The sequence below is a fragment of the Mus caroli genome, chromosome 17 (genome assembly GCF_900094665.2).
Source record: "Mus caroli chromosome 17, CAROLI_EIJ_v1.1, whole genome shotgun sequence".
Classification (NCBI taxonomy): domain Eukaryota; kingdom Metazoa; phylum Chordata; class Mammalia; order Rodentia; family Muridae; genus Mus; species Mus caroli.
In genome coordinates this window covers 52,067,730-52,094,199 of record NC_034586.1, presented here as the reverse complement: position 1 = coordinate 52,094,199, position 26,470 = coordinate 52,067,730, and the positions used below count along the sequence as shown (strand labels likewise).

The following is a 26,470-nucleotide window of genomic DNA, read 5'->3' as shown; positions in this document are numbered from 1 at the left end:
ATATAGTAAAAAAGATAAATCTTCAGGCTAACAAAGGATTCTTGGTATTTTTCAACTTGCCTGACAATAGCATAGTAGCCCTAAACTGCGATTAAAAAACAACAAAACAACTTCTATTTATTACATCGTGTAAAAAATGCATTTGGGGGCTTAACTTAGAGGGTTAACAAAGGGTTTTGCCTCTGATCCATTTATTCAACAAAATAGAATTTGGAGTCTCACTCTGAATAGGGTTCCAATTGGCTACAGGATTTAGGACTCTTTCAAGCTAGTTACTATCCTTTGAACAGTTTCCCGCCTTAGTCCCCTGAAAAATCCATTAGGGGCGTGGAAAGAGGAGCAGCCGGCTTCCTACTCTGCAGGGACCAACTGGGAGGAGCTTGGCCGAGGCCCCGCCTGCCCTTCGCTTTTGTTATGGGAAGCACGAGCTTTTAAAAAGCGGGCGGAATGGTTGGAGTGCGCATGCGTGTGCCCCACTGCTCCGGAAGTCGAGGTCGCGTCGCTGCAGGTTGAAAAAGTTGCTGGGATCCTCGGTGTTCTGTGAGAGAATGAACGCTAGGGTGTTGGAGTTCTTGGTGTAATCGCTGGAGGTTGGGCCCTGGATGATATGAGGGGTCGTTTACAACCACATTTGGGGTAGTGAGGGGTCGTTTACAACCACATTTGGGGTAGTTGTGGAGAAAGTGCGCTAAGCGTTGGCGGCAGCGGTAACCCGCTGTGTTCCGCATCCTCTCTTAGGGAGGCCTCAATCTTCAGGTGTGTGTGTGTGTGTGTGTGTGTGTGTGTGTGTGTGTGTGTTTTATTGGGGGCCTCAGAGGCTTCAGGTACTTGCTCAGGTGACAAGTGTCAGAAGAAAAGCATAAACCTGGTGCACAGTGAACAGAGATTCACCGGCTTTTGCGGCTGAGCGCTAGGATTAAAGGAACGAGCTACTCTGCCCTGCTACAGGTCGGAAAACTGGCTTTTAAAAGTACTTTGATTCAAGCTGATACTTCCTGCTGAGGACACAAAAAGCAACGTTTTGCCAAAGTATAATTTGTTTTCAGTTTTGTTTTGTTTTGTTTTGCTTTCTTTAGTAATATTGAAGAGTATTAATGTAGGATCTACTTTTAATCTGTTTTTTTTTTTTCTTCGAAAAGTGGATAGTGACTTTATTGGTATGAGGTTCATATGGGTTTTAATCTGTTGTTTAATAAATACCCATATGGTTGTTTACCAAGAGTCCATGGTGTGTGTGAGACAGAAGTTGAAAGGAACTGTTATAAAACACTATTATGCCTGTACTTTTGACTAGGTAATTATTTTCTGAAGTTGACAGTGGGGCAGAGACTAAACAACTTTTTGTTGTGTATTGACTTGCCCTCATTGTCCTAGTTTATGAGTTTTTCACTTCACATTAAGAATTTTTTTCTTTCTTAAATTGTAATTGGCTTCTAAAGCAACATTTTATTTTGCTGAGAGATCGTATTACTGGGTTGAAAAAAACAGCTTGGGAAATTAATAAACTTCACCTTTTTCTGTATCTTCAATAAGACTTAAATCAAGTTATGAATCCTACATATTTTTATTCCTCAGATTTTCCCCAGATGACTTAATATTTACTAGAACATGGTATATTGAATTCCTAAAAGTATGGTCCAGGTGAAATTCAGAGAAAGGTTCTCTAAAGATTAAGAAAGGGAATCGAATATCCTGATTGCCTGACACATCCCGTAGTACGGTATGAGTTTATTAAGGAGTGCTGTGCCAGTGCAAGTTTTTAAAGGCAAGTGAGCATGCTTGCTGAAGATTGCTGTAATCCTCAGCCATAGATATTAGCAGCATAGGCTTGCACAGAGAGAGGTTCTGTGTGTGTGTGTGTGTGTGTGTGTGTGTGTGTGTGTGTGTTGTGTATGCAGTGGGCTTTATGCAGGATGAGGCAGTAGCAGAGACCTTTGGGACAGTAATTCTCAGGTAGTCATATGTGAGAAGAACCCTTTCTCAGAACCTCTAAGTGACTTTATGTGTTTTGTTAGGGTTGATGCTACTTTGGCAGTATCCTGAAAACTTTCTTAAAAGATAAAGACATTTCAAAAGCTTTCAGTTGTATTCAAACTTTTGCATGAAAAAAATGTATATAGTTTGTAAAAGCAGTCATCTTTACTATTTTTCTCTCCATTTTAGGGAAAACTCTGTTATTTCTTCAGTTTTTGGAAGTTAAGCAGCTGCTTTGAAGATTAGACCTTAATAAGGTAATAATGAGGTGTATGTGTGCTACATTTCTGCTTAGCTTTCTGCTTATACTGTAGAAATAGATAACTTTCTATATGTATATCTCACAGGGACACACACATGTATGAGTGAATTTAATAGATAATATAGTTGTAGGAGACAATGCCTATATAAGGAAAAGCTGCTTTTTCATCATCAAAGCTTTGCCGTAGTGTCTCCCTTGGCCTCCTCTCTTTTACTTAGGAGGCCAGACACATTTTGAAAGGATCTGGCACATGATGATACCCAAAGACCAAATTCTTAACACAAAGATTTATTTGCACCAGAGGGACAAAGGACAGGGAATAAGAGACAAAAGATGGGGTATAGAGGACTAGGGATAAGAGAAAAGGTACAAGGGAGAAGGGAGGAAGGGAAATTTGCCCCAAGGGACAAAGGGACTGCCTCTGGATAGGGAGGAGACAGATATAACCTCTTTGTAAATGGCAGTTTATAAAACTAAAAGGGGAAATCTTCTGTTAAGAGGAGGTTGTTTGTTTTGACTGGATAGGTTGATTAGGGTAGCCAAAAATGGAGCTTATGATCTCTAGTCTTCTAATACTTTGGTAGCTGGAACTCAGGTAGAGAGTCTCAGGGGGAGGAAGTGGCCAAATATGGGAATCTTGGTGGCTAGCTTCAGGAATGTAATCTCACAGTTTAGCAAGGTACAGTGAATGGGAGAGAAAGGGAAAAGGCAAAACCATTTGCTGACCTTTTTGCCATGTCTGAACCTGTGTTTCCCATGCTCTGGTGTGCTAAAGCCCTTCTTTCCTCTCACATCCAGGCTGCTAGAGTAGCTATCTGTGTTTTCTGTTGGCGATTTAGTTAACATGGCTTAATCATCTTAGTAACTTACAGAGTTTGCCTTCATTATATAACTTTTTACATAGATGTCCTCATGTAGGGAGAATTCTCTCTCTTTATTATTGCTCCAATAATCCTGTCAAGCAAGGAAAAGGCACCTTGGGCATTCAGTCCATTTCGTGTAAGCTTGTGAATTGCTTTGGATGGTCTGGCCTGCAGTGGCCTTTTTCTGATATTAAAACATAATAAATTAGATTGAAGATGATCAAACTTATAGATGAAATGATTGCTACTTGGGGAAAGTCTGGGATGGTTCTGTGCAAGTGAAAAAAACGAGTATCAACGTCAATTTTCTACCTATGTGAACTTTTTAAGTTATGTGCATGTGTGTGTTTGAGTTGGGGTGGGGCCTGTGCAGCTGAGTTGAGATGCCAGTGGAAGCAGGCGGAGGGTGCAGTTGTAAGAGCCACCATAGGGAACTGGAATGTTGGTAAGTTTACAGTTAACTGTAATTCAAAATATTTGGAGGTAACATGCATACAAATAAACCTTTCCTGTTTTGTTTTCAGGGCTTGGGTAAATCTGTAACGGGATTTTCCACAGAGTAATGTCTTCGGTAAGGTGATATTTAATTTCATTTAGTATATACAGTGACATGAATCCATACACTTACCCATCTGCTTCATAACTTGATCTACTTTATAGTTTGATTTCCAACTAGCCTACTTTTTATTTGAATTTTTCTCTAGTGACAATAAAATAGAAAACTGATACCTGTACTTTTTTATAAGATGATGTTACATTATAGTCATATATTTACCTAATATTTGTTTGTTTTGTTATCTTCATTATGTATAATATCTCTTCATAAGCTCTACAGACATAAGAAGAAAAAAAAGCTTTGTGAAGACATTGCAGTTTTTATTATTTTAAACCACAGGCAAATTAATTTCTTCTGTTTTTTTGCCAGCTTGTATTACAATCAGTTTTTATGCACCGTGATTTAACAGATTATATCCATAAAACCCTTTATACTTGTGATACTTTCTTTTAGAACCAATTTTTGCTTTTTATAAAAGCTTGGTGTCTAATGCAGCAGACAGAAAGCTCCTGTACTCACAGCTGAGTGAACCTCAATGTGTTGATAATGTTAATGTAATGGTACCCACGTTTATTACTTATTTATTTGCATTTCCGTGTATGTGTGTATGCCTGCTTCAGTTTTTGTGCACCACTTTTGTGCAGGTGCTCATAGAGGACAGAGGCATTGGATCTCATGGTACTAAGGTTATAGATGTTTTGTGAGTCACTCAGTATGGGTGCTAGAAACCAAGCTGTGGTCCTCTGCAAGTAAGAGGCCTTTAACCACTGTGTGTAGCTGGGAAGTACACGAGGATGCCAACAACAGATGGTCAGGTGTCTTCCTGTCTCTCTCTCCACCATATATTCTGAGGCATGCTGTCTCATCAAACTCAGAGCTTGCTAATTCTTGTTCTGCTGCTCAGCTTGCTCCCAAGATCCTGTCTCCAGAGCATTGTAAGTGCAGGGGAGCTGCAAAGCTACCTACCTAGCATTGACCACGGTACTCTAGCCTCACAAATCATGGCCAGTGCTTCCTGCTGACCATCTCTCCAGCCCTGTAGCCCCGATTTTCATATTTTAGGCAGATATTGTCTTGCTTTTTATCTCACTGCTGTAAATTATATTTCACCGAATATAATGTTTACTGATGGGGTTTTTGTTTGTTTGTGAGGTCTGGTTGTGGTTGTTGTATTGATCAGTTGGTTCTGGGCATAAAACCTAGGCTCTTGCAAATGACAGTCAACGCTGTCTGTGGGCTACTTCTTTAGTCCCTAGTCCTTGGATACACATGTCCTCACTCTATAATGAGCTTTGTCTTAAGCCTTCAAGACATAATAAAAGCCTTTTATGTCTTTGCAAAATATAGATAGGGGGATGCATATACTGAGTGACTTTTGAAGATGTTATTAGATTATCTTTAGTGTATTATCATAGTTTATAATAGAAAGCCTCTAGCTGCCACATGAATATGTTTTAGTGTATTTAAAAGTGATTTCCTAGACCTCTGTGATCTAATGCTGCAGAGGATGGTCATTTGTGACAATTATTAAAAACAAACAAACAAAGCCACCCAAACCAAAAAACTCTTAGCTTAACTGTGCTGGCACATGCTGTGGTCCTAGCATGCCATTACTCAAGAGAATGAGGCAGTAGGATCACATACTGGGTCTCTCAAGGAGACTGTGCCTCGAACCAGAAAACAAAATCTTATTTGGTAGCAACACTGGTCACATTTAAGTTCTGTTTGCAAGGTTCTTCTGGGCAGGAATATTCTTGTTCTTATACTATTACCATAAAACAATGAAATGCCTCAGTTAGCACCATCACAAAAGGGAGTATGAGCTCATGTTATCAGCCTAGAATGTGGGAAACTGCTATAAAGAGTGTATGCTTTTGCTATAGATACGAGACATAGCTTTTTGCATCACCTCAACAAATTGCTTGCAGATTCCTGATGTAAAACTAATGTCCAAGTGCTTTTAAGTACAGTTTGCTTTGTGGATTTTGTTTTGTTTCCATGCTACCACCTACCAGTGATACACACTCTCAAGTCATTCCCCTTACCTAGCCCTGTTAATTCTTCCCTAAAGATGTTTGTCTCCTAAGTTCAAAATGGTTTCAGTGCCTCCTAACTTTTATAGACTACTCTTAGGGATCCCACATTGTACTGTCATCAAGGAAGACAAATTGACTACTTGTTTACTCGGAATTATTGGGTGAATTTATGTGTAATAGTTACAGATAATTTTTATTGAAGGGTACATTAACCTAACTTGTAAGAGAATTGAGTATATATAAAAATCAATGTATTATTTTATATTGAAAATAGTAACTTACCTATTAAATGGGTAGTGACTAATTTTTGTGGAATGACAAATTAATAATTTAAAAGTGTTTTTGTTGTTTGTGCATTTGAGTAGATAGTGGTTCATATCCCTAAGCTCTGCTAGCTCTCCCATTCATCACAGTGTCAGGGACATGCTTGTTACATTAGAATACTGGATGCATTCTCAGAGCTTCGGCCAGGGCTTTCTTTCTGTTTCTTTTGCTGAGCTCCATGGTAGTTGATGGGCTCCAGGTCCTTGAGAGCACAGAGCTGTGGTCGTCCCCTGGGCTTCCAGAGTTGCCCTCACTCATCTCCGTCAGGAAGACTCTCTTAGAGCTGTAACGTTGATGACACACAGAGTTGAAAGGATTGCCTTCCAGCTTTCCAGCTTCTACATTTTAATGGATTTTTTATACTTTCTTGTTAAAGAAGTATAATTAGTATTTAAGCTGTTATAGGCTGATGCATTGATTTCAATAGATGAACTAGTTGTTATCAATAGTATAATAATCTTCTGAAGCTGTACATTTTTTTTATATTTTAAACCACACATTTTATTGAAAATACTTAATTTGACTAATTTAAAAATATGAATAAAATGTCAAACTTTTTCACATAAATTATCATTTTGGTTTTGCCTACCCTTTTCTTTATGACTAATTTTACTTGAGAGTAAGGGCTGTGCTGCCCCCTGGTGGTTAGTCACTTATAACACAGCTAAGTCTGTGAATCTGCCCATGTGTATGTAATTCCTGAGTGAATGACTTCAGTGAATGATTTTGGTCTCCAGGAAACATATTCCCCCACTGACACTCAGCAAAATGGCTCTTCCTAAGTTTTTCTTTTCTTTTCTGTGTGTTTGTTTCTGGTTTTCATTTTTAAGCATGGTCTTATGTAGCCCAGGCTAGCCTAGAACTCAGGTTCTCCTACGTGTACCTTTCTCCAGTGCTGACTTTAGGTGAGCCACCAAACCTGGCTTTAGGGGGTGCTAGTGAGAGAACCAGGGCTTTCTGTATGTTTGACAGCACTTCACCAGATAAGCTACATCACAGACTTTAAAGACAGAAATGCCTGTCAATATATAAAAGGATGGTGAGACAGCAGTCTGCCAGGGCAGCTTTGCCAGTGCCAGGTTTGCCACTGATTTTCTTCTTTTCCTCTCTGTTTTTTTTTTTTTTTTTTTTTTTTTTTTTTTTTTTTTTTTTTTTGTTTGTTTGTTTTTTTTTTGGAGATAGGGTCTCATTAAGTAGCCTTGGATGGCCTAGAAGTCACTATTGTAGACCAGGGTGGCCATGGCCATGAGTCACAGAGATCCACCTGCTTGTACCAGGAATTTGCGGCAATCCTCCTGCCTCAGATTCCCAAGTGCTGGGATTATAGGTGTGAGCTATCATGCCCTTAACACCATCTTTATTAAAATTGATGCCACTACTCTGGACAACTCCATGTCCACTTTGTGGGAACAGGAGAGCTTGCCTCAGGTCTCCAGAAGCCAACCCTGAAAGGAGACAATGGCACAGCCTAAGCGCATTCTCCAGACCAAACACCTTAGACTTGAGGTTCTTCAGTTCTCCCTGTATCTTATGAGCTCTCCTGTTGCTGTCACGGACTTCACACAGCATGGCCAGGTCCTGATTTCCATGGGTGTTGTTCATGGTTGCCTTATAGAGCATTCGCTCCAGGTCTCTCAGCTTCTGTGGGAGAACCTTAATGTCTGGCTTGAAGCCTTCTACTTCCAGGATTGTTTAAAGCTCCAAAGCATGATAGGTCTTTGTCATTATCTGTAAGTGCTTACCCATCTTGTGATCCTTGAAGATCTCTCTCCTCCTCCTTCCTCCTGAATTCGAACAAGTTCTTCTTCTAGGGAAATGTTCTTGGTACATGTTGGATAGCCTTTTCTCTTGTATTAGCTTATCCTTAGGAGAATTAGTATATTCATTTTGAGCATGATGACTCTCGTGTAAAATGGGAACTACTTTTCCAAGTTCGTTTTCTTTCTTCTTACACTGTGCTCTCTATACTGCATATTTTAACATCAGGTGATCTTTCTCAAGCAGCCATACCTTCTCTTTATTTTGGTTTTCAAATTTTAGTTGTAGAAAGTCCTTGGTGCTCTCATAGAGCAGTTCTTGGGTATGATGGAGAGGACTTGGTCAGCTCCTTAATTTTCTCTTGGTTTCTCAGGTGCTGAACTTGGATATCCTCGACTCTGATCCATGAGCCCTTCAACTTGCTCTCTAGAAAGCTTCGTCTGTTCTCCCAGCAGCACCTGAAATGCTTCCACCTGCAGGAGGAGTGTCTCTGTGTCCCTCTGGTCGCGCTCAGAAATGTCCTCCTTGTCCTTTATTCTTACTTGTCTTCTGCTTACTCCAGGGTCTGCTTTGGAAGCAGAAGGCTCACACACATCTGCAGCCTGGAGAGTCTTCAGGAGAACGCTGACTTTGTGGGGAGGCTCCTTATGAAAATAGGTCACTTCACTAGCGTCTGGTCCCACAAGAGCTAACAGCTTCTGAATCTTTTTCTTGGCATCCAGTTCTCTGATTCTTAGTCAGTCTTTTTCTGAGTAGAGTTGTAAAACATGTTCCCTTTTCTGGAAGAGGCAGACCTGCATACTACTTAGGGCTTTCTGCAATTCCACAATCTCTTCCTCCCTCTGCTGCAAGTTCCACTCACGTTTATGCTGCTCTTTGCAAGCTTCTCTGTAGAGATTAGCTTCTTCAGCAGGTCTTCATTCTCTGACTCACAGTTAGCCATTTTCTTCTGATAGGACTCTAGAAGCTCCTGAGAAGGACAAAGGACAGCCAGGTGATCCTCCACTGAAGACAGGGGAGTGGACTCCATTGAGTCTGCCATTTTCTTCCACCTGTTGATATCACCAAAGCCGTTGCCAGCACCATGTTTGGAGGCAATTGATACTAGGTTTAGAGGTTCAGTCCATTATCATCAAGGCAGGAACATTGGCAGCATCCAGGCAGGCATGATACAGGAGATGCTGAGAGTGCTACATCTTCATCTGAAGGCTGCTAGCAGAATGCTGAAGCTGTGCATTGTTATCTACTGTCACTACCTCTTTCCCCAGGAAGTCATTTTCTTCAGGATAAATCTTTTAAAGTGAAATAGTATGTAAGCTTGGTAATTTACAGGTGTTATCATAATATTGAAAAATGTAAATCGCCTGCTAAATTCTGCTAAATTCACCAGCTATTCTTTCTTTCTTTAGGCCCCAGTAGCACCTTCTACATACACACCCCTAAATCTACTTAAGGAAGGCACTGTTGTCAATGTCTGTGGTGTTGTGAAGTTCTTTAAGCCTCCGTACTTAAGCAAAGGAACAGGTAAGTATTGAGATGTCGGGTGTTTTATGGACAAGAGCTCTGTTGGTGAACTCAGGAACACAACTCCTTTTGTGACCTGGGTCTCAGAACACTTTCAATCCTGATTTTCAAATGCCAAGCAATACCGATGTGTGTTCTTTGGTCATTTTAATTTATGAAGTGAATGTCGTCGTTAGATTTCTGAGTTTTGCTCAACACAATACAAGTAAAAATTTGGAAAGATGTTAAGTTACATGAAAACATAAGTATTAAGTTTGTGTATGAGGGTAAATATGTTACTAAATACTGTAACAGTCGCACATCAGTCACTCTCAAGTCTGACACAAAAATGAAAAACAGGAAGAAAAAACAAAAACCCAGATAAGTATAGCATGCACTAATGGATACAATGTGTAGACTGTTTCAAGATGATAAGGTGTGTTGGGAGAGGAGGTGAAAGAGTGTTTTTGTGCGATGAACTAATTCACCTGCTGACCGTCTCCTCAGCCCCTGCATCATCTTCTCCTTCCAGTTCCTGCCCCGACTTCCATCAGTGAGACTGTAAGCTATGTGGTGAAATAAACTCTTACTTCCCCAAGTTGCTTTTGACCATGGTGTTTTATCACAGCAGTAGATCCCCAATTATAAAACATTCTCTACCCTGATTTCTTCAGTAGGAGGGCATATGTTCCGATGCACTTTTTCTTTGATAAGTATGTTCTAAGTGTCAATATCCCTTTATTCTTTCTTCGAACTTGAGAATCTGCACCCTATTGCAAAGCATTGAACAAAATAGAAAACAAGGAGAATCAAATGGTTTTGAATTTCTCTGACTGTATTGGTAATATTCCACCACAAATGGGGCTATTAGTCCTTTTCTCATTCGTTATAAAACTACTGGACTGTGTCCTGCTAATTCTCTGATTTTAGGAGTGACAGCATAGGTGCATTGCATCTGGCTGTCAGTATTTTCAGAAAGGGAATATTTTAGATCATATCTTCTTTTACTGTGGAAAACATTATTTCTTTAGAACTTCATTGCTTTGTTTTCCTTTTTCACTGTTATGCATTCATTTAAAAATGTCTACATTAATTTATTTTATGGGGGTATTTGATGAGGATAGATTTCTTTCTACTTTCTTGACTTTAAAGTGATTAAAAAGTTATTACTTCTCTAGAAAATCAGTATAGAATATTTATATTTATTTCCTTTTATATTTTAAGGTTGATTTTTGCAGTTTGATAGTTCTATCTTTTTATTAAAAGACAATAAGGAACAGTAATATTTCTTTGCCATTCTTAAGTAAGTATATTCTTATTTTATAAGCACTTTCATTTACCTTAATTTGTGTTAAATATTTTTTTTTCCCAGATTATTGTTCTGTTGTCACAATTGTGGACCAGACAAATGTGAAGTTAACGTGCATGCTCTTTAGTAGAGACTATGATACCCTTCCCAGCGTTTATAAAGTTGGAGACATCGTTTGCTTCCAAGGGCTGAAGGTGTGCTTTATACTTTCTATAGCGAACATATACTGGAGAAGAAGGCTGCTAGTAGTAATTATATGCCTTTTCAGAGAGAGACATTTAACATTCTAAGAGACAAATGTAAATGGTGTCAGGCATCAATTATTTAAGTGAATCACCTGCCCTCTTTCCCAAGACATGCTTCAGAAACTGTGATGGGGACTAGATCCAGTTTGTCCTCTTATTTCCAAATATAATCTATTTTATCCAGTTTCCATGTAGAATTTGTCAAGGATGAAAGCACAGACCTTTGTCTCTTTTTAATTTACTTTTATTTAAGTTTGGGTCTTACTGTTGCTCTCGCTGACTTCAGACATCTGAAATGTGAGCTGTGTAGTTTTGATAAGCTGAGGAGGGGAGATTAAAATTCAGTTCAACTAAAAGGACATGATTCTTCAGGACAAGGCACTAAAGAGTAAAGGCTATGGAAAACATGCCATAAGTCTGTTTTACCCATGGCTACTTGACTGAAAGCTATGCTGTATAGGAAGGGCAAAGTCACTTAAGGATTGTAGAACCAGGGAACTGGAGAGATGCAAGAGTAGGGGTGCTGGAGGGCCAGCTTAGTGAGGCTTAAATAACTTTATACCTTGTTAACAATTACTGTATTTTCTTAGTTTGTGACAAATTATTATCAGATGCAACTTAAAAAAGAAAAGTTCAATTTGGCTCAGTCTCATGGTAGAGATGTTGGTGGCATTGTTCTTCATGTGAGTGCCAGAGCAGGAAGCAGAGAAAACAAGACTAGAATTAGAGGTGGTGGATACCTTGTTCCAACACCTAGGGTCATATACCATAGCAGCCACAAGCATTACTACCACAGGAGTGTGTGGCAGGCCTTGCACACATAGTAACAAGTACCTCGTCCAGCTCAGGTAGGACAGCACCAAGCCTTTCCTTATCTCACAGAAGCCCTTTTCCTATAGGAAGGCTTCTCCTGCACATAGGTCAAAACCTACAGGTTCCACAAAGAAGGCTGTTTGCAGGATGAGCCCCACTGGAAAGAAAGGGCTTTGTGGAATCCTTGAGTGTCATACAGATTCACCCTAAGAAGGTGTAACTTAAGTTTGTCCATTTCAGGAGCTCAGCTAGTGACTTGCCGAAATGAACAACACTCTGCCCATCATGGTGAGGTAACATGATTCAGAACCATTTCAGTGAAATACTACAGTGGCTAATTAAGAAGAAAAACAAAATACTAACCATGAATAGAAGAGCTTAGGAGATAAGGTTTTAAAAGCAAGTGGAATTTGCAAACAAATTTCATAGGGGCCCAGATATGTGTCTATTAAACAATAGATAGTAGATATTGTAACTTTTTTCTAAAAGATTAAACAAAGTAATTTCAGCAAATTAAAAAAAAATGAATAAAAAGAAACTAATAGAAAAAGAGAAATATACTCTGTAAAAGAAGCAAGTGTAAATTGAATATGTAACAGGAAAAGCAAATGAAAAATATACTTCATTGGTTAGTAAGGATTAGACGTTGACGGTAGATCCAAAGACATTGCCAGGTATGAAGAAAATAAGTACTAGACAAAAATAAATAGAGTGCAGTGGACTTTTGGGACAATATCTGGTAACGTAATCTGTGATTTAAGATACCCAAAGAAGAGAGGTGAATGGGGATATACAGGTGTACTGGCTATTTTTGTGTCAACTTGACACAGCTGGAGTTATCACAGAGAAAGGAGCTTCAGTTGAGGAAATGCCTCCATGAGATCCAACTGTAAGGCATTTTCTCAATTAGTGATCAAGGGGGAAAGGCCCCTTGTGGGTGGGACCATCCCTGGGCTGGTAGTCTTTGGTTCTATAAGAGAGTAGGCTGAGCAAGCCAGGGGAGGCAAGCCAGTAAAGAACATCCCTCCATGGCCTCTGCATCAGCTCCTGCTTTCTGACCTGCTTGAGTTCCAGTCCTGACATCCTTTGGTGATGAACAGCAGTATGGAAGTGTAAGCCGAATAAACCCTTTCCTCCCCAACTTGCTTCTTGGTCATGATGTTTGTGCAGGAATAGAAACCCTGACTAAGACAACAGGTGAGAGAGCTTGCACGTGCACACACCCACACACACCCACACACACCCATACACACACGGCACACATGCATCTACATGCATACACATATCTAGTCTTGAAAAGTCAAAGCACTGGGGAACCATATTCTATACAGAGAACAGTAGCAATGATTTTTGATAATTAATTTACCTATATTTTTATGTCCTAATAAAATATTCTTTAGTATAGTGGGGGCTTTTCATCTAGAAAGTTGTTTAGGGTTGACAAAATGAGAGTGAATAAATATGAAGGCTTTTTTTTATATTCTAGTAATTTCACTAAGATAAATTATTATTTTAAGCATTAACAATCATGTAGGAAGTTTCTGGTAAAAACATACAGGGTTTTAGTGCAGACTAAGACACAAGGAGCCATTTTTACCCAAGGGAGTAAATGAAACGTTAAGAATTCCAAAGGAGGATAAAACAAAGGGAAAATAGGAAGCAGTTGTTGAAAAGCACAGAGTCAAGGAAAGAAGGGAAATCGCTCCATGCAGAGCTCCTGCACCAATCATGTTTTTATAGTGAATGTGTTCTTGCTCGCCAGAAAAGCATAAAAATAAAAAGCAAGAATTATGTGCTGCCTACAAAGAGCACTTTGAATATGAAGATACAGATTAGAGCTAAAACAATAGGAAATCAATTAGCAAGCAATAAGAAAATGAAATAATGATATCTTGTTATCAGACATAAAGTACTACCAGAGGTTTGCGAGGAAAAAGGGAGCATTTTATTTGTACTAGAACTAGTTCATTAAAAAATACTAGCACCGCATATTTGTTCATTTCATAAAGGAGCCATCAGACTTGATGCAGCAAAAGTTGTTTGGACACGGTCCAGCATGCTCGGTCCTAAGGATGAGTTAGCCTCTGCTACATCTGCTTGCTTTCCACGTTCGTGGATTCTAGATGTACACATAAGTAACTGTCATAACATACTTTATTTAAAATCATACTTTAATAAATTAAACATATAAGTGTAAGAATGCAAGTTTGGTAGAATCAGGGTAACTATTAAAAAGTAAATTTTAGTTTTTTAGAATTTGCAGCCTTATGTAACCTGATACAGTATCAGTTGGTTGTATTGTTTCATGAATTAATTCAATAAGGAATAATAAACAAACCCTTTAACATCTGAAGTTTTGGTTTCTAAAGTTTATATTTTTGATTTCTCCTTTGTCTCACATTCTTAGATCCAAGCATATAAAAACGAGCTTCAGGCAATCAGCAAGTTTGGTTTTGCATCTTTGACATTTGATGGCACCGTAGGGGCTCCTGTTACACTTCGTACTTTAAGCAAGAGATGTAACTTCAGTGCTCAGGACTACAGTATGGTAGAAGCCTTGCGAACGTGGGCATCCACACACATTTCTGCTTCTTCCAACTTAGTGCAGCTGTGTGATGTTCAGCCCATGCAGTATTACGACCTGACCTGTCAGCTCCTGGGCAAAGCACAAGTGGATGGAGTGTCATTTCTCCTAAAGGTACGCTTTACATACTTGAAACTGTACTTTTGTGCTCCTGTCTGCGGATACGGAGCCGGCAGCAATCCGATGGAGCATTTCCAGCCCGTCTTATTCAGAGTCTTGGTACTGTTTTGAGAAGTCCCCGTTCATGCCGCTCTACTACACTCTGTGTTCTTTTCCGCCAGAGAGAACAGACATGTATTTTACAGACTTTGTGACATGCTGAATTTATTTCTTATTTTAATAATAAAATGCACATCATTCTCTTTAGTGAAACTCCTCTTTATTTCTGCTGCCTTAAGAAAGTCAGCTCTCTGAGCCGGGTGTGGTGGCGCATGCCTTTAATCCCAGCACTCGGGAGGCAGAGGCAGGCGGATTTCAGAGTTCAAGGCCAGCCTGGTCTACAGAGTGAGTTCCAGGACAGCCAGGGCTACACAGAGAAACCCTGTCTCAAAAAACAAACAAAAAACAAACAAACAAAGAAAGTCAGCTCTGTTGCCACCCGTTTTCTTGCAGGGTCTACTGTCATTATGCTCTGTGTGCAGTCATCACTGCATGGCTCATGGAGAAGCGTAGAACACGGAGATATTTCTTGTCATTCTTGTTTTTAAATCAGCCAGAAAGCAGTAACATAATTGCCAATGAGTGACCTTCAGAAAGTAGTTAATTAATTATTCCTATTCCTTGTTTGCTTGTACTATCGAGGATATTTTAAGCAGCACCACATTGATCAAGGTCCTGTGCTTAATTCTCTGTTATCTGTAATAATCAAACAAGCAATGGAGTATCATGGTCCTTAGACAAGACTCAGGACTTACTGATACCACTTACTGCTGGCACATTTTAAAGGAACATTGAAAAATACAGATCGCTGGATAAAATACCTGGAAATCACTATGTAGACTAGGCTGGTTTCAAACTCACCAAGATCTGCCTACGTCTCTCTCCTTGGTGGTAGGAATTAAGGTGTGTGCTAATACTCCTGGCCTCAGACATGATTTTTTAAATTAAATATTATAAGAAGAGGAATTATAGACATTATTCTTTCTAAATTATACTTGGTTAGTATGCAAAATGTTTCCTTTTTTCAACCTTGGTACAATACTAACTTTGCCCCCTCCTTTAGTTGTCATGATGTTTCCATTTCAGTTTTCTCAGCAGCCATGTGTTCTAGTATCATTTCTGTTAAAAGACTCTGATCATAAGCAACCTAGAGGACAGAAGAGTTTCTCTGGTTTAAACTTCTAGACTACAATCCTGAGGGAAGTCAGGGCCGATACTGAAGCGGAGTCTCAAGCTTGCTATTCCACCCTGAATTACCTCTAAATTTTAAATGGAGAATTCATACAGAACTAAGGAAATATAGCAGAAACCATGAAGAAAACATGCTATTACCTGCTCGTCGGCTTAAAGACCGGCTTATGCTCAGCCAACTTTCTTACTTGGTTCAGGAATGCCTGCCGAAACGTGATGTTGTTCACCTCGGATTTGCCCCTCTTTTGCCCATCAACAATCAAAACCCTACTGCAGATAGTATAGTATTCCCCATAGATAGGAACATGGAGCAGTCTGATCTTTGTAGATCAGACTGAGGCTCTCTTCTCAGATGAACCTGGGCTGTGTCAAGTTGACAGTTAATCAGAAGAACATGTTTTATTAGTGGTTTAAGAATTATCTTTTTAATAACACTTATGTACATGGACATATTTATGCAGGTGCCTGGATAAACCAGAAGAGTGTGTCGAATCTCTTACTGGTGGAGTGTGAGATGCTTGAAATGTGGTAGAAACCAAACTTAAGGCTTATGAAAGGGGAGTATGCACTGTCAACTACTGAATCAGCTCTCCAACCTTCAGTCATCTTTAAATATCCCTGCACTTTTTGTTAATTTGTTTATACAGTGTAGTATGGAATAAATGCTTTTCAGTTGTAATCTGTTGAGACATGTTCTGGTTTCTTGTTATTTAGTTTGGAGCAGATACAGTCTCATGGCTTTAGTGTTTTTACTTGGTTTCATATCTTAGGTTTTGTTGTAACCAGAGTCATACATATGTGGTTGTACAGTAGAAAGACATGTTTGCACACAGAATAGAAAACTTGTTTACTCCAGGTTAATGGTTTGCTTGGTATCATACAGTGTTTTGTTTATTTTTACCTCTTTCTACATTTTTACATAAGCAACAGTTTATATTTAGTCATTTCACAATCAAAGAATGATGAGACTTTAACATTTAAAGTTAAAAGATACCAGTTTACATCTCTTAATTTTTAAACTTGACCTTGTTTTTGCCTGAAGATTTTTAAGCTTTGTTTTACCGTTCCATGGCAGGTATGGGATGGCACCAGGACAAAGATTCCCTCTTGGAGAGTCTGCATACAAGACGTTGCTTTTGAAGGTGACTTAAGTCACATTCTGCAGCTACAGAATCTGGTGGTAGACATTGTCGTTTATGATAATCATGTCCAAGTGGCAAAATCCCTAAAGGTGATGTTTACTAGAAAGATGCATGCTGATTTCTTTCTATGTCATTTTTAATTGTACTTATTATTCATATAATAATAATAATTGTTATTATTACTATTATTATTTATAAAGTTTTTTTATTGGATATTTTCTTTATTTACATTTCAAATGTTATCTTCCTTCCTGGTTTCCCCTCCAAAAAACACCCTACCCCTATTTTCTACCCCCTCCCCTTGTTCACCAACCCACCCACTCCTGCTTCTTGACCCTGGTATTCCCCCACACTGGGGCATAGAGCCTTCATAGGACAAAGGGCCTTTCCTCTCATTGATGACTGATGAGGCTATCCTCTGCTGCATATGCAGCTGGAGCCATGAGTCCTACCACGTGTGCTCTTTGGTTGGTAGTTTAGTCCCTGGGTGCTCTGGGGGTACTGGCTAGTTCATATTGTTGTTCCTCCTATGGGCTGCAAACCCCTTCAGCTCCTTGGGTCCTTTCTCTTGCTCCTTCATAGGGATAATATGCTCAGTGTAATGGATGGCTGTGAGCATCCACCTCTGTATTTGTGAGGCACTGACAGAGCCTCTCAGGAGAGAGCTATATCAGGCTCCTGTCAGCAAGCACTTGTTGGCAACCACAACAGTGTCTGGATTTGGTGATTGTAAATGGGATGGATCCCCAGGTGAGTCAGTCTCTAGATGGTCATTCCTTCAGTTTCTGCTCCACACTTTGTCTCTGTAACTCCTTCCATGGTTGTTTTGTTCCTCCCTTCTAAGATGGATAGAAGTATCCACCTATGACCTTCCTTCTTCTTGAGTTTCATGTGGTTTGTGAATTGTATCTTAGATATTTCGAGATTCTGGACTTCTGAAATAATATCCACTTATTAGTGAGTGCATATCATGTGTGCTGTTTTGTGATTGGGTAACCTCACTCAGGATGATATACTCCAGATCCATCCATTTGCCTGAGAGTTACATAAACTCATTGTTTTTAATAACTGAGTATTACTCTATTATGTAAATGTACCACATTTTCTGTATCCATTTCTCTGTTGAGGGACATCTGGGTTCTTTCCGGCTTCTAGGTATTATAAATAAGGCTGCTATGAACATAGTGGAACATGTGTCCTTGTTACATATTGGAGCATCTTCTGGATATATGCCCAGGAGTAGTATTGCTGGATCTTCCGGTAGAACTATGTCCAATGTTCTGAGGAACCGCCAAACTTATTTCCAGAGTGGTTGTACCAGCTTGCAATCCCACCAGCAATGGAGGAGTGTTCTTCTTTCTCCACATTCTTGCCAGGATCTGCTGTCACCTGAGTTTTTGATCTTATCCATTCTGACTGATGTGAGGTGGAATCTCACGGTTATTTGATGTCTAAGGATGCTGAACATTTTTCTAGATGCTTCTCAGTCATTCGGTATTCCTCAGTTGAGAATTCTTTGCTTAGCTCTGTACTCCATTTTAAAAACAGGGTTATTTGTTTCTCTGGAGTCTAACTTCTTGAGTTCTTTGTATATGTTGGATATTATCCGTCTATCAGGTATAGGATTGGTGAAGATCTTTTCCCAATCTGTTGGTGGCCTTTTTGTCTTTTTGACAGTGCCCTTTGCCATACAAAAGTTTTGCAATTTTATGAGGTCCAATTTGATGATTCTTGATCTTACATCATAGGCCTTTGGTGTTCTGTTCCGGAATTTTCCCCCTGTGCCCACATGTTCGAGGCTCTTCCCCAATTTTTCTTCTAAAAGTTTCAATGTATCTGCTTTTATGTGAATGTCCTTGATCCACTTCGACTTGAGCTTTGTACAAGGAGATAAGAATAGGTCAATTTGCCTTCTTCTACATGCTAACCACCAGTTGAGCCATCACCATTTTTTGAAAATGCTGTCTTTTTTCCACTGGATGGTTTTAGCTCCTTTGTCAAAGATCAAGTGACCATAGATGTATGGGTCCATTTTTGGGTCTTAAATTCTTTTCCATTGATCTTTGTGTTTGTCACTCTACCAATACCATGCAGTTTTTATCATAATTGCTCTGTAGTACAGCTTGTGGTCAGTGATGGTGATTCCCCCAGAAGTTCTTTTATTGTTGAGAATAGTTTTCACTATTCTGGGTTTTTTTGTTATTCCAGATGAACTTGAAAATTGCTCTTTCTAACTCAGTGAAGAATTGAGTTGGAATTTCGATGGGGATTGTATTGAGTATGTAGATAGCTTATGGTAAGATGGCCATTTTTACTATATTAATCTTGCCAATTCATGAGCATGGGAGATCTTTCCATTTTCTGAGATCTTCTTTGATTTCTTTCTTCAGAGGCTTGAAGTTCTTCTCATACTGATCTTTCACTTCCTTAGTTAGATTCACACCAAGATATTTTATATTATCTGTGACTATTGTGAAGGGTATTGTTTCCCTAATTTCTTTCTCAGCCGTTTATCCTTTGTGTAGAGGAAGGCCATTGATTAGTTTGAATTAAATTTATATCCAGCCACTTAAATAAAGTTGTTTATCAGGTTTAGGAGTTCTCTGGTGGAATTTTTGGACTCACTTAAGTAGACTGTCCGATCATCTGCAAATAGTGATATTTTGACTTCCTCCTTTCCAATTTGAAGTAAGCAAGTCATCTTTTCTTTCTTAAATTTTCTGTACCACAATTTTGTAGGATAACTAAGACCCTAAATATTAAAAAAATATTGTCTCTGAATTTTTTTCTGGAGCAACAGCTACTCCCCAGAACTTTAAAGCTCATTGTGTGAGAGCAAAGATTTGAAGTAAACTTCCCGTTAGAGGCATTAGCTAATAAAATACTTTCCATTTAAGAAACAATATACACTGAAAGATTCAAACTCTTAGCTTCTTGTATTGAAGCAGAGACAATAAAAATTTTTCTTACATAATGTAAGACTATTAGCCATACCTAGGGGCAAAACCTTTTAATGGTTACAAGCCCACTAGAAGTGAATCCTTTACAATTATCAGGATGCATAGTTAAAAAGAAATTTCCCTGAAGGCAGGGAGAGGTGAGAGGTTTTCAGAACTTACCTAGGCAAGGTTTGTTAAAACAAAAGAAACCCCACACAAGTTGAGGCTGCTCTGAGCTTTGTATTAACTCAAATGTAAATATTTCTTAATCTGAGCATACTGCCTGAGTCCTGGACCTGTGGTAAGGAACAATTTGACTGTCTCTATTTCTCCAATTTTGGACAGTCTTTTTTAAAGATGATTATACTTAAAACATTCCTTATAACTTTAATACTGTGAAAAAATTGTTTGTACTGTAATCCTCTGCAAGGCAGCAACCATAGCCAAATTGATTGTATGAGAATCCGATTTCTGCACAAAGATGAATATATCTAGATAAGTCTGTCTTTGCTTTGTATGGCCAGATGGCCGCAATGAGCTGCATTAGCGTTCTCATAAGATCATTACTCTTATAATCATCCTAATTACAATATGTAGGTGAGTTAAAAAATCTTAAATTTGTGATCAAACTGTAAACTGCAGTCAATGAAATATTGGCAATTTTAACCATAATTTTTAAGCTTCTTATGCAGCATTAGAATGTATATATAACTTTTGGTAAGCAAGACCCAATTTTAAACAATTTATTATCTTTAAAAATCAATACCAAAAACATCACTTTAATGTTACAAAGTTTGGCCGCCAATTTATACATGTGAATGCATGACAGTGCAAATTTTAATGCTTCATTAAAGAGACATTGTTTTAAATCTTCTCTCTTATAAGTCTACTTTCTAGGATAAGAATTACATAAAATATTTTCCTAATTTAGAAGTATCCTAGAGGCCTAGTTTCCTGGGCTGGTTTATGCCACGTGTTGTTGTTTAAAACGACTCTAACCCTGAGTTACTAATTTAAAACTAACTTTCTTGTTACCAATGTTACACCTTTTCAATCATACCCAATAACTTGTAAGCCAATATTCTATGACTAAGTATGACTAAGACATGCAGAGCATATTTATACCTTTAAGACCAGTCAAAATCCAAATGAAGTGGCTACATGAATCTTATAAATTTAGACCAATCAAAGAATTTTACTTTTTTTTAGCTATAATTTCAAGATAAAAAGTACTTTGTCATTTGCTGAACCCAAAAAAATCACAATTGCAGAGAATTTTCTAGGAAAAAACAACTATCAGCTTTTTTGCCTTAGAACTAAGAAGCTGCATACTCCTTTTTTAAAAGCAGCTTTTCAGCAGGACCTATCCTGTTGTGCTTGACTCCTGGCAAAGGTGCAGGGCAACTTAAATCAGCCTTCACTGTGTAAACTGAGACTGAATCAAGATAGCCAGCAGATAAGGTTTTAGCCATTCTTTTCTTTTCAACATGAAACATAGAACAATAGTCATTCATACAATGAAACAAAAACAAATATGAATTGACATGTGGACATATTGGTGCACCAAACACAGACAATACAGAGAAGGTAGAGAACTTGATGTGACCAGAACTAAGAGTGTCTCCTGTAGGGGCCAGAGAGAAGACTGGACGTCTCTGGATTTCCCTCTGTCCCTGGGAGAGTTCTGAAATACTTCTCTCTTGATATCTCTCTTTCATGTCATTTGTATATCTCTCTCTTTTTTTTTTTACTCTTTTTATTTTTATTTTATTATTTTAAGCCCTACTCCTCTCTCATGATGCAGTTCTTGACTGTGGACAAATGCCTGCTTAAAATTTTTCTTTTTCATTCCCATTTTCCACTGTCAACCCCTAGCTGATATCAGCGCTGGGCCAACGCTGACTCAGTCTAGCCTGTATCCTTTCTCACCTACAACATCAATTTTGAAAAGATGAAGTTTAAAGCCAGTGCTAGCATGAATACAAAGTGTTGCTTACTGTGCCGGATACATCTTCTTAATCTTCTCATAGAGCTCTACCAAGACAGTGCTCCCTCAGCTGGTCCTCCCGTACTCAGGTTCCTGTTTGGACATCACCTGTAGCTGCCTGCGGCCACATGAATCGAGTTCATGAATAGGAGGCTGGAGTTGTAAGGGAGGAAACAGGGAGAGAAGAAACAAGCTCAAGACAAAATTTTTCTGATCAAAGCCCCATGTTTACTAAGAGTCTGTACTTATCAGAAGATGGCCTAGTCAGCCATCAATTGTAAGAGAGGCCCCTTGGTCTTGCAAATTTTATATGCCCCAGTACAGGGGAACACCAGGGCCAAGAAGTGGGAGTGGGTGGGTAGGGGAGCAGGGCAGGGGGAAGGTTTAGGGGACTTTCAGGATAGCATTTGAAATGTAAATGAAGAAAATATCTAATAAAATATTGAAAAAAAAAAGTCTGTGCTTACAAAGGGGGAAGGCCAATCTCCTGCCAGGCCAGGCTTCTTGATGCTTTGTTGCCAAGTTAGAACTAGTCGCCAATGGACAGGTTGTCAGCAATCTCAGGAATATCTCAGGAAGACAGGTTGAGCCTCTTAGAGGGTAGATTGGAGAAGAGCAGCACAGGTGACAGAACAATAGAAGGTCGGAAGACTCCACCCTAGGTGGTCTCATTCACAGTTGCAGAATAGGTCTGAGTCAGCCTGTTGAAGGCTGGGGGAGGCCACTTCTTTGGGTCTGTTATTACATCTCTCATGGTCTTCTCGGTTTCATAGTCTCTGGGGAGAAGTTAGGTGTAATTCTGATAGGTCTGCCTTTATATGTTTACCTTACTGCTTTTAATATTCTTTCTTTGTTTTGTGCATTTGGTGTTTTGATTATTATGTGATAGCAATTTCTTTTCTGGTCCAAACTATTTGGAGTTCTGTAGGCTTCTTGTATGTTCATGGGCATCTCTTTCTTTAGGTTGGGGAAGTTTTCTTCTACACTTTTGTTGAGGATATTTACTGGCCCTTTAAGTTGGAAATCTTTCTCATCTATACCTATTATCCTTAGGTTTTGTCTTCTCATTGTGTCCTGGGATTTCTGGATGTTTTGGGTTAGGATCTTTTTGCATTTCACATTTTCTCTGATTGTTGTGTCAATGTTTTCTATGGTATCTTCTGCACCTGAGATTCTCTCTTCTATCTTGTGTTCTGTTGGTGATGCTTGCGTGTATGACTCCTGATTTCTTTCCTAGGTTTCCTATTTCCAGAGTTGTCTTTCTTTGTGATTTCTTTATTGTTTCTAGTTCCATTTTTAGATCCTGGATGGTTTTGTTCAATTCTTTCACCTGTTCTTTCCTGTAACTCTTTATGGGATTTTTGTGTTTCCCCTTTACGGGCTTTTAGCTGTTTACCTGTATTCTCCTGTATTTCTTTAGGGGAGTTATTTATGTCCTTAGAGTCCTCCATCATCATCAGGAGAAGTGACTTTGGATCCATCTCTTGCTTTTCTGGTGTGATGGTATATCCAGGACTTGCTATGGTGAGAGAGTTGGGTTCTGATGATGCCAAGTAACCTTGGTCTCTGTTGCTTCTGTTCTTATGTTTGCCTCCTGCCATCTGAGTATCTCAAGTTCTCTCTGCCCTTGATGTTTCTGATTGGAGCCTGTCCTTCCTGTAATCCTGGTTGAGTCAGAACTCAGAATCCAGCTTTCTCTGCTCATAAGTCTGGTTTGTGTGACTTGTGACAGCTAATGTCTTTGTTTTTATTGTATTTTGTTAAAATAGGGTTGTCCATGTTGGGTTTGAACCCATGGACACAGTCTTCCTCATAGTAGAGGCTTGTATCATAGCATTGGCTCCAAATGTCAATAGTTTTTAATAGCCGACTATATTTTCCCATTTCAAGTCTTCATTGAAAAAGCTTAAGTTCTCTAGTTAAAATTGTATTTTAGCACAAATTTAGCAAAATGGATGAGAATGACTATTAGGAGTATGTTATGGTTTGTCTATGGTCAGCCGAGGGAGTGGCACGATTAGAAGGTGTAGCCCTGTTGGTGTAGATGTGGCCTTGGAGTAGGTATGGCTGTGGGCTTTTAAGACCCTCAATCTAGCGGCCTGGAAGCCAGTCTTCCACTAGCAGTCTTCAGATGAAGATGTTGAATTTTCATCTCTGTCTATATCATGCCTGCTTGGATGCTGCCATGTTCCCACCTTGTTGATAATAAACTGAACCTCTGACAATTAAATGTTGTCCTAATAATGGTTGTCTTTGTCATGGTGTCTGTTCATAGCAGTAAAACCCTAACTAAGTCAGAAGGATGTATCAGGAGTAGGGTATTGCTGTGATAGGCCTGACCATGCTTTTGTTTGGAAGAATGTGGATTTTGGGACTTTGGATTTGTAAAGTATTGGAATGCTTTAAGTAGAGCTGAATGGGCTATCTTAGAAGGAATATGGAAGACTTTGTTGCTGTGAGTGATTTGAACTGTGCTGACCTGGCCCAAGAGGTTTTAGTGGAGAAGCATTTCAATGTGTAGCCTAGAGACTGTTTTTGTGGTCTTTTGGTGAAGGATGTGGCTACTTTTTGCCCTTATCTGAAGAGTCTACCTGAAGCTAAGGTAAGGTAAGATTTATATTAATTTCATTGACAAAGGAAGTCTCAGAAATGCCCATCATAGACTTTGTTCTCTGATTAATTCTCATGAAGAACATTTTGAATAAGAATAGCAAGCTTAGAAAGGAAAAATATAAAATATATTGTTTGACTATTAAAAGTGCACCAGGAAGTGAAATGGGATTGAATCCTGTGTTCAAAGATATTAAATTGAATTAAGGGAGTGGTGACCTTGGGGCAAGGTCCCACCTACCTAAGTTTAGGTCCAGGTATGGTAGAATAAGCCTTTAATCCCAGGAGGCAAAGACAAGCAGATATCTGAGTTCTAGTGCAGTCCAAAACAGAGCAATTTCTAGGTGAAGAAAAACTTAAATCCAGGTGTGGTCCACACCTTTAATTCCAGTGCTCAGTAGACTGGCATGCAGATCTCTGTGTTCAAAGTCAGTCTACAGAGCAAGTTCCAGGATAGCCAAGCTTAGACAGTGAAGGAGTTGGAAAACAGAAAGCTGGTAGTAATGTAGTAGAACAGGGGGCTATCTATGTTCCAGCTCCTGGAAGCAGCAGAACTTGGCAGCTTTGGCTATGCGGCTCTGGCTTGTTGAGGTTACTACCTTCTATCGGTTCTAAAACTTTCAGGGATCAGAAATTGTTTTTATTAGATCTCTTTTCTGAAATTATCTTTTTACATACCTTTCAGATTGGAAGCTTCCTTAGAATCTATAGCCTCCATACCAAACTTCAGCCAATTAATTCAGAGTCCACAACTTCCTTGATAAGACTCGAATTTCATCTTCATGGAGGAACTAGTTATGGTCGTGGGATCAGAGTCTTACCAGAAAGTAACTATGATGTGGATCAGCTGAAAAAGTGAGTATTTTATATCCCTGCTTAGAAAAATATAAATGTGATTATCATTAGGTTAATTTATAAGGTAGCACACTTTCTGTAATGTTTGAGGCATTTGTCTTTTTCCTGTTTTTCCTCTTTGCCTTGCTGAGAATCTAACTGGGACCCTAGTTCCTGCTAGGCAGAATGGACCATGAATCTGCTCCTGAGCCCAGTCTAGGCAGACAAGACCATAGGAATATATCTCCCTAAACTTGTCTCCATGTTGGGTGCTCTGTCTCTCTGTCCCTATCTGTCTGTTTGTCTGTCTGTCTCTGTCTCTCTTTCTGTGTGTGTGTGTGTATTCTTTTTCATTCTTTCTGGTTAATATGTAAGCCAAAGGGAAAGTGTGATGTAGTAGAGCCAGTATTGTAGCTTAAGATTTTCAACAGTTCTTTCTTTTTGTCACTGATGTTCTTTTATCGTTTGCTATACCAAGTACAGCAGCAAACAATGGAACAGGTTCCAGCCAGTCTATAAAACTTACGTTGAATACCGGGTCACCTTGGGCGTGGAGTTGGCGGATACCCCCAAGGTCCCTAGAGGACTCTCCACTCGTTCTTAGGACCTCTGGTGAGTGGAACACAACTTCTGTTCCAATCCAACTGCGCGGGACCTGAGACAGCATTAGGGAAGCAGAAAACTCGGCCTGACCAGAGTCACAAGTCCCTTCCGGTCGGCACCAGCACTGGGTCACTTGAAGACCCAGAAATGAACCCACACACCTATGGTCACTTGATCTTTGACAAGGGAGCAAAAACCATCCAGTGGAAAAAAGATAGCATTTTCAACAAATGGTGCTGGTACAACTGGCGGTTATCATGTAGAAGAATGTGAATTGATCCATTCCTATCTCCTTGTACTAAGGTCAATTCTAAGTGGATCAAGGAACTTCACATAAAACCAGAGACACTGAAACTTGTAGAGGAGAAAGTGGGGAAAATCCTTGAAGATATGGGCATAGGGGAAAAATTCCTGAATAGAACAGCAATGGCTTGTTATGTAAGATCAAGAATTGACAAATGAGACCTCATAAAATTGCAAAGCTTCTGTAAGGCAAAAGACACTCTCAGTAAGATAAAAAAGCCACCAACAGATTGCAAAAGGATCTTTACCAATCATAAATCAGATAGGGGACTAATATCCAATATATATAAGGAACTTGAGAAGGTGGACTCCAGAAAATCAAATATCCCCAATAAAATGGGGCTCAGAGCTAAACAAAGAATTCTCACCTGAGGAATACCGAATGGCTGAGAAACACCTGAAAAAATGTTCAACATCCTTAATCATCAGGGAAATGCAAATCAAAACAACCCTGAGATTCCACCTCACACCAGTC

At 39.2% G+C, this 26,470-nt stretch overlaps 1 protein-coding gene and 1 pseudogene across 4 annotated transcripts in view; one reads left to right on the top strand and one right to left on the bottom strand.

Moving 5' to 3' along the window:
* The first annotated feature begins 489 nt into the window (after nucleotides 1-489).
* Nucleotides 490-26,470, top strand: part of LOC110283827 (protection of telomeres protein 1-like) — a 49,742-nt gene continuing 23,761 nt past the window's right edge. The window contains exons 1-8 of one of the 4 annotated variants that reach the window (XM_021149361.2): nucleotides 490-540; nucleotides 2,164-2,231; nucleotides 3,624-3,670; nucleotides 9,183-9,297; nucleotides 10,649-10,779; nucleotides 14,051-14,341; nucleotides 16,653-16,808; nucleotides 24,941-25,110. In XM_021149361.2, coding sequence (XP_021005020.1) covers nucleotides 3,662-3,670; nucleotides 9,183-9,297; nucleotides 10,649-10,779; nucleotides 14,051-14,341; nucleotides 16,653-16,808; nucleotides 24,941-25,110 — 872 coding nt within the window. In that variant the 5' untranslated portion in view covers nucleotides 490-540; nucleotides 2,164-2,231; nucleotides 3,624-3,661. Of the gene's footprint in view, nucleotides 949-2,163; nucleotides 2,232-3,623; nucleotides 3,671-9,182; nucleotides 9,298-10,648; nucleotides 10,780-14,050; nucleotides 14,342-16,652; nucleotides 16,809-24,940; nucleotides 25,111-26,470 lie in introns of all 4 variants that reach the window. The other 3 variants (XM_029471541.1, XM_029471542.1, XM_029471543.1) reach the window with 3 other exon arrangements.
* LOC110283884 lies at nucleotides 6,127-9,010 on the bottom strand (annotated as a pseudogene).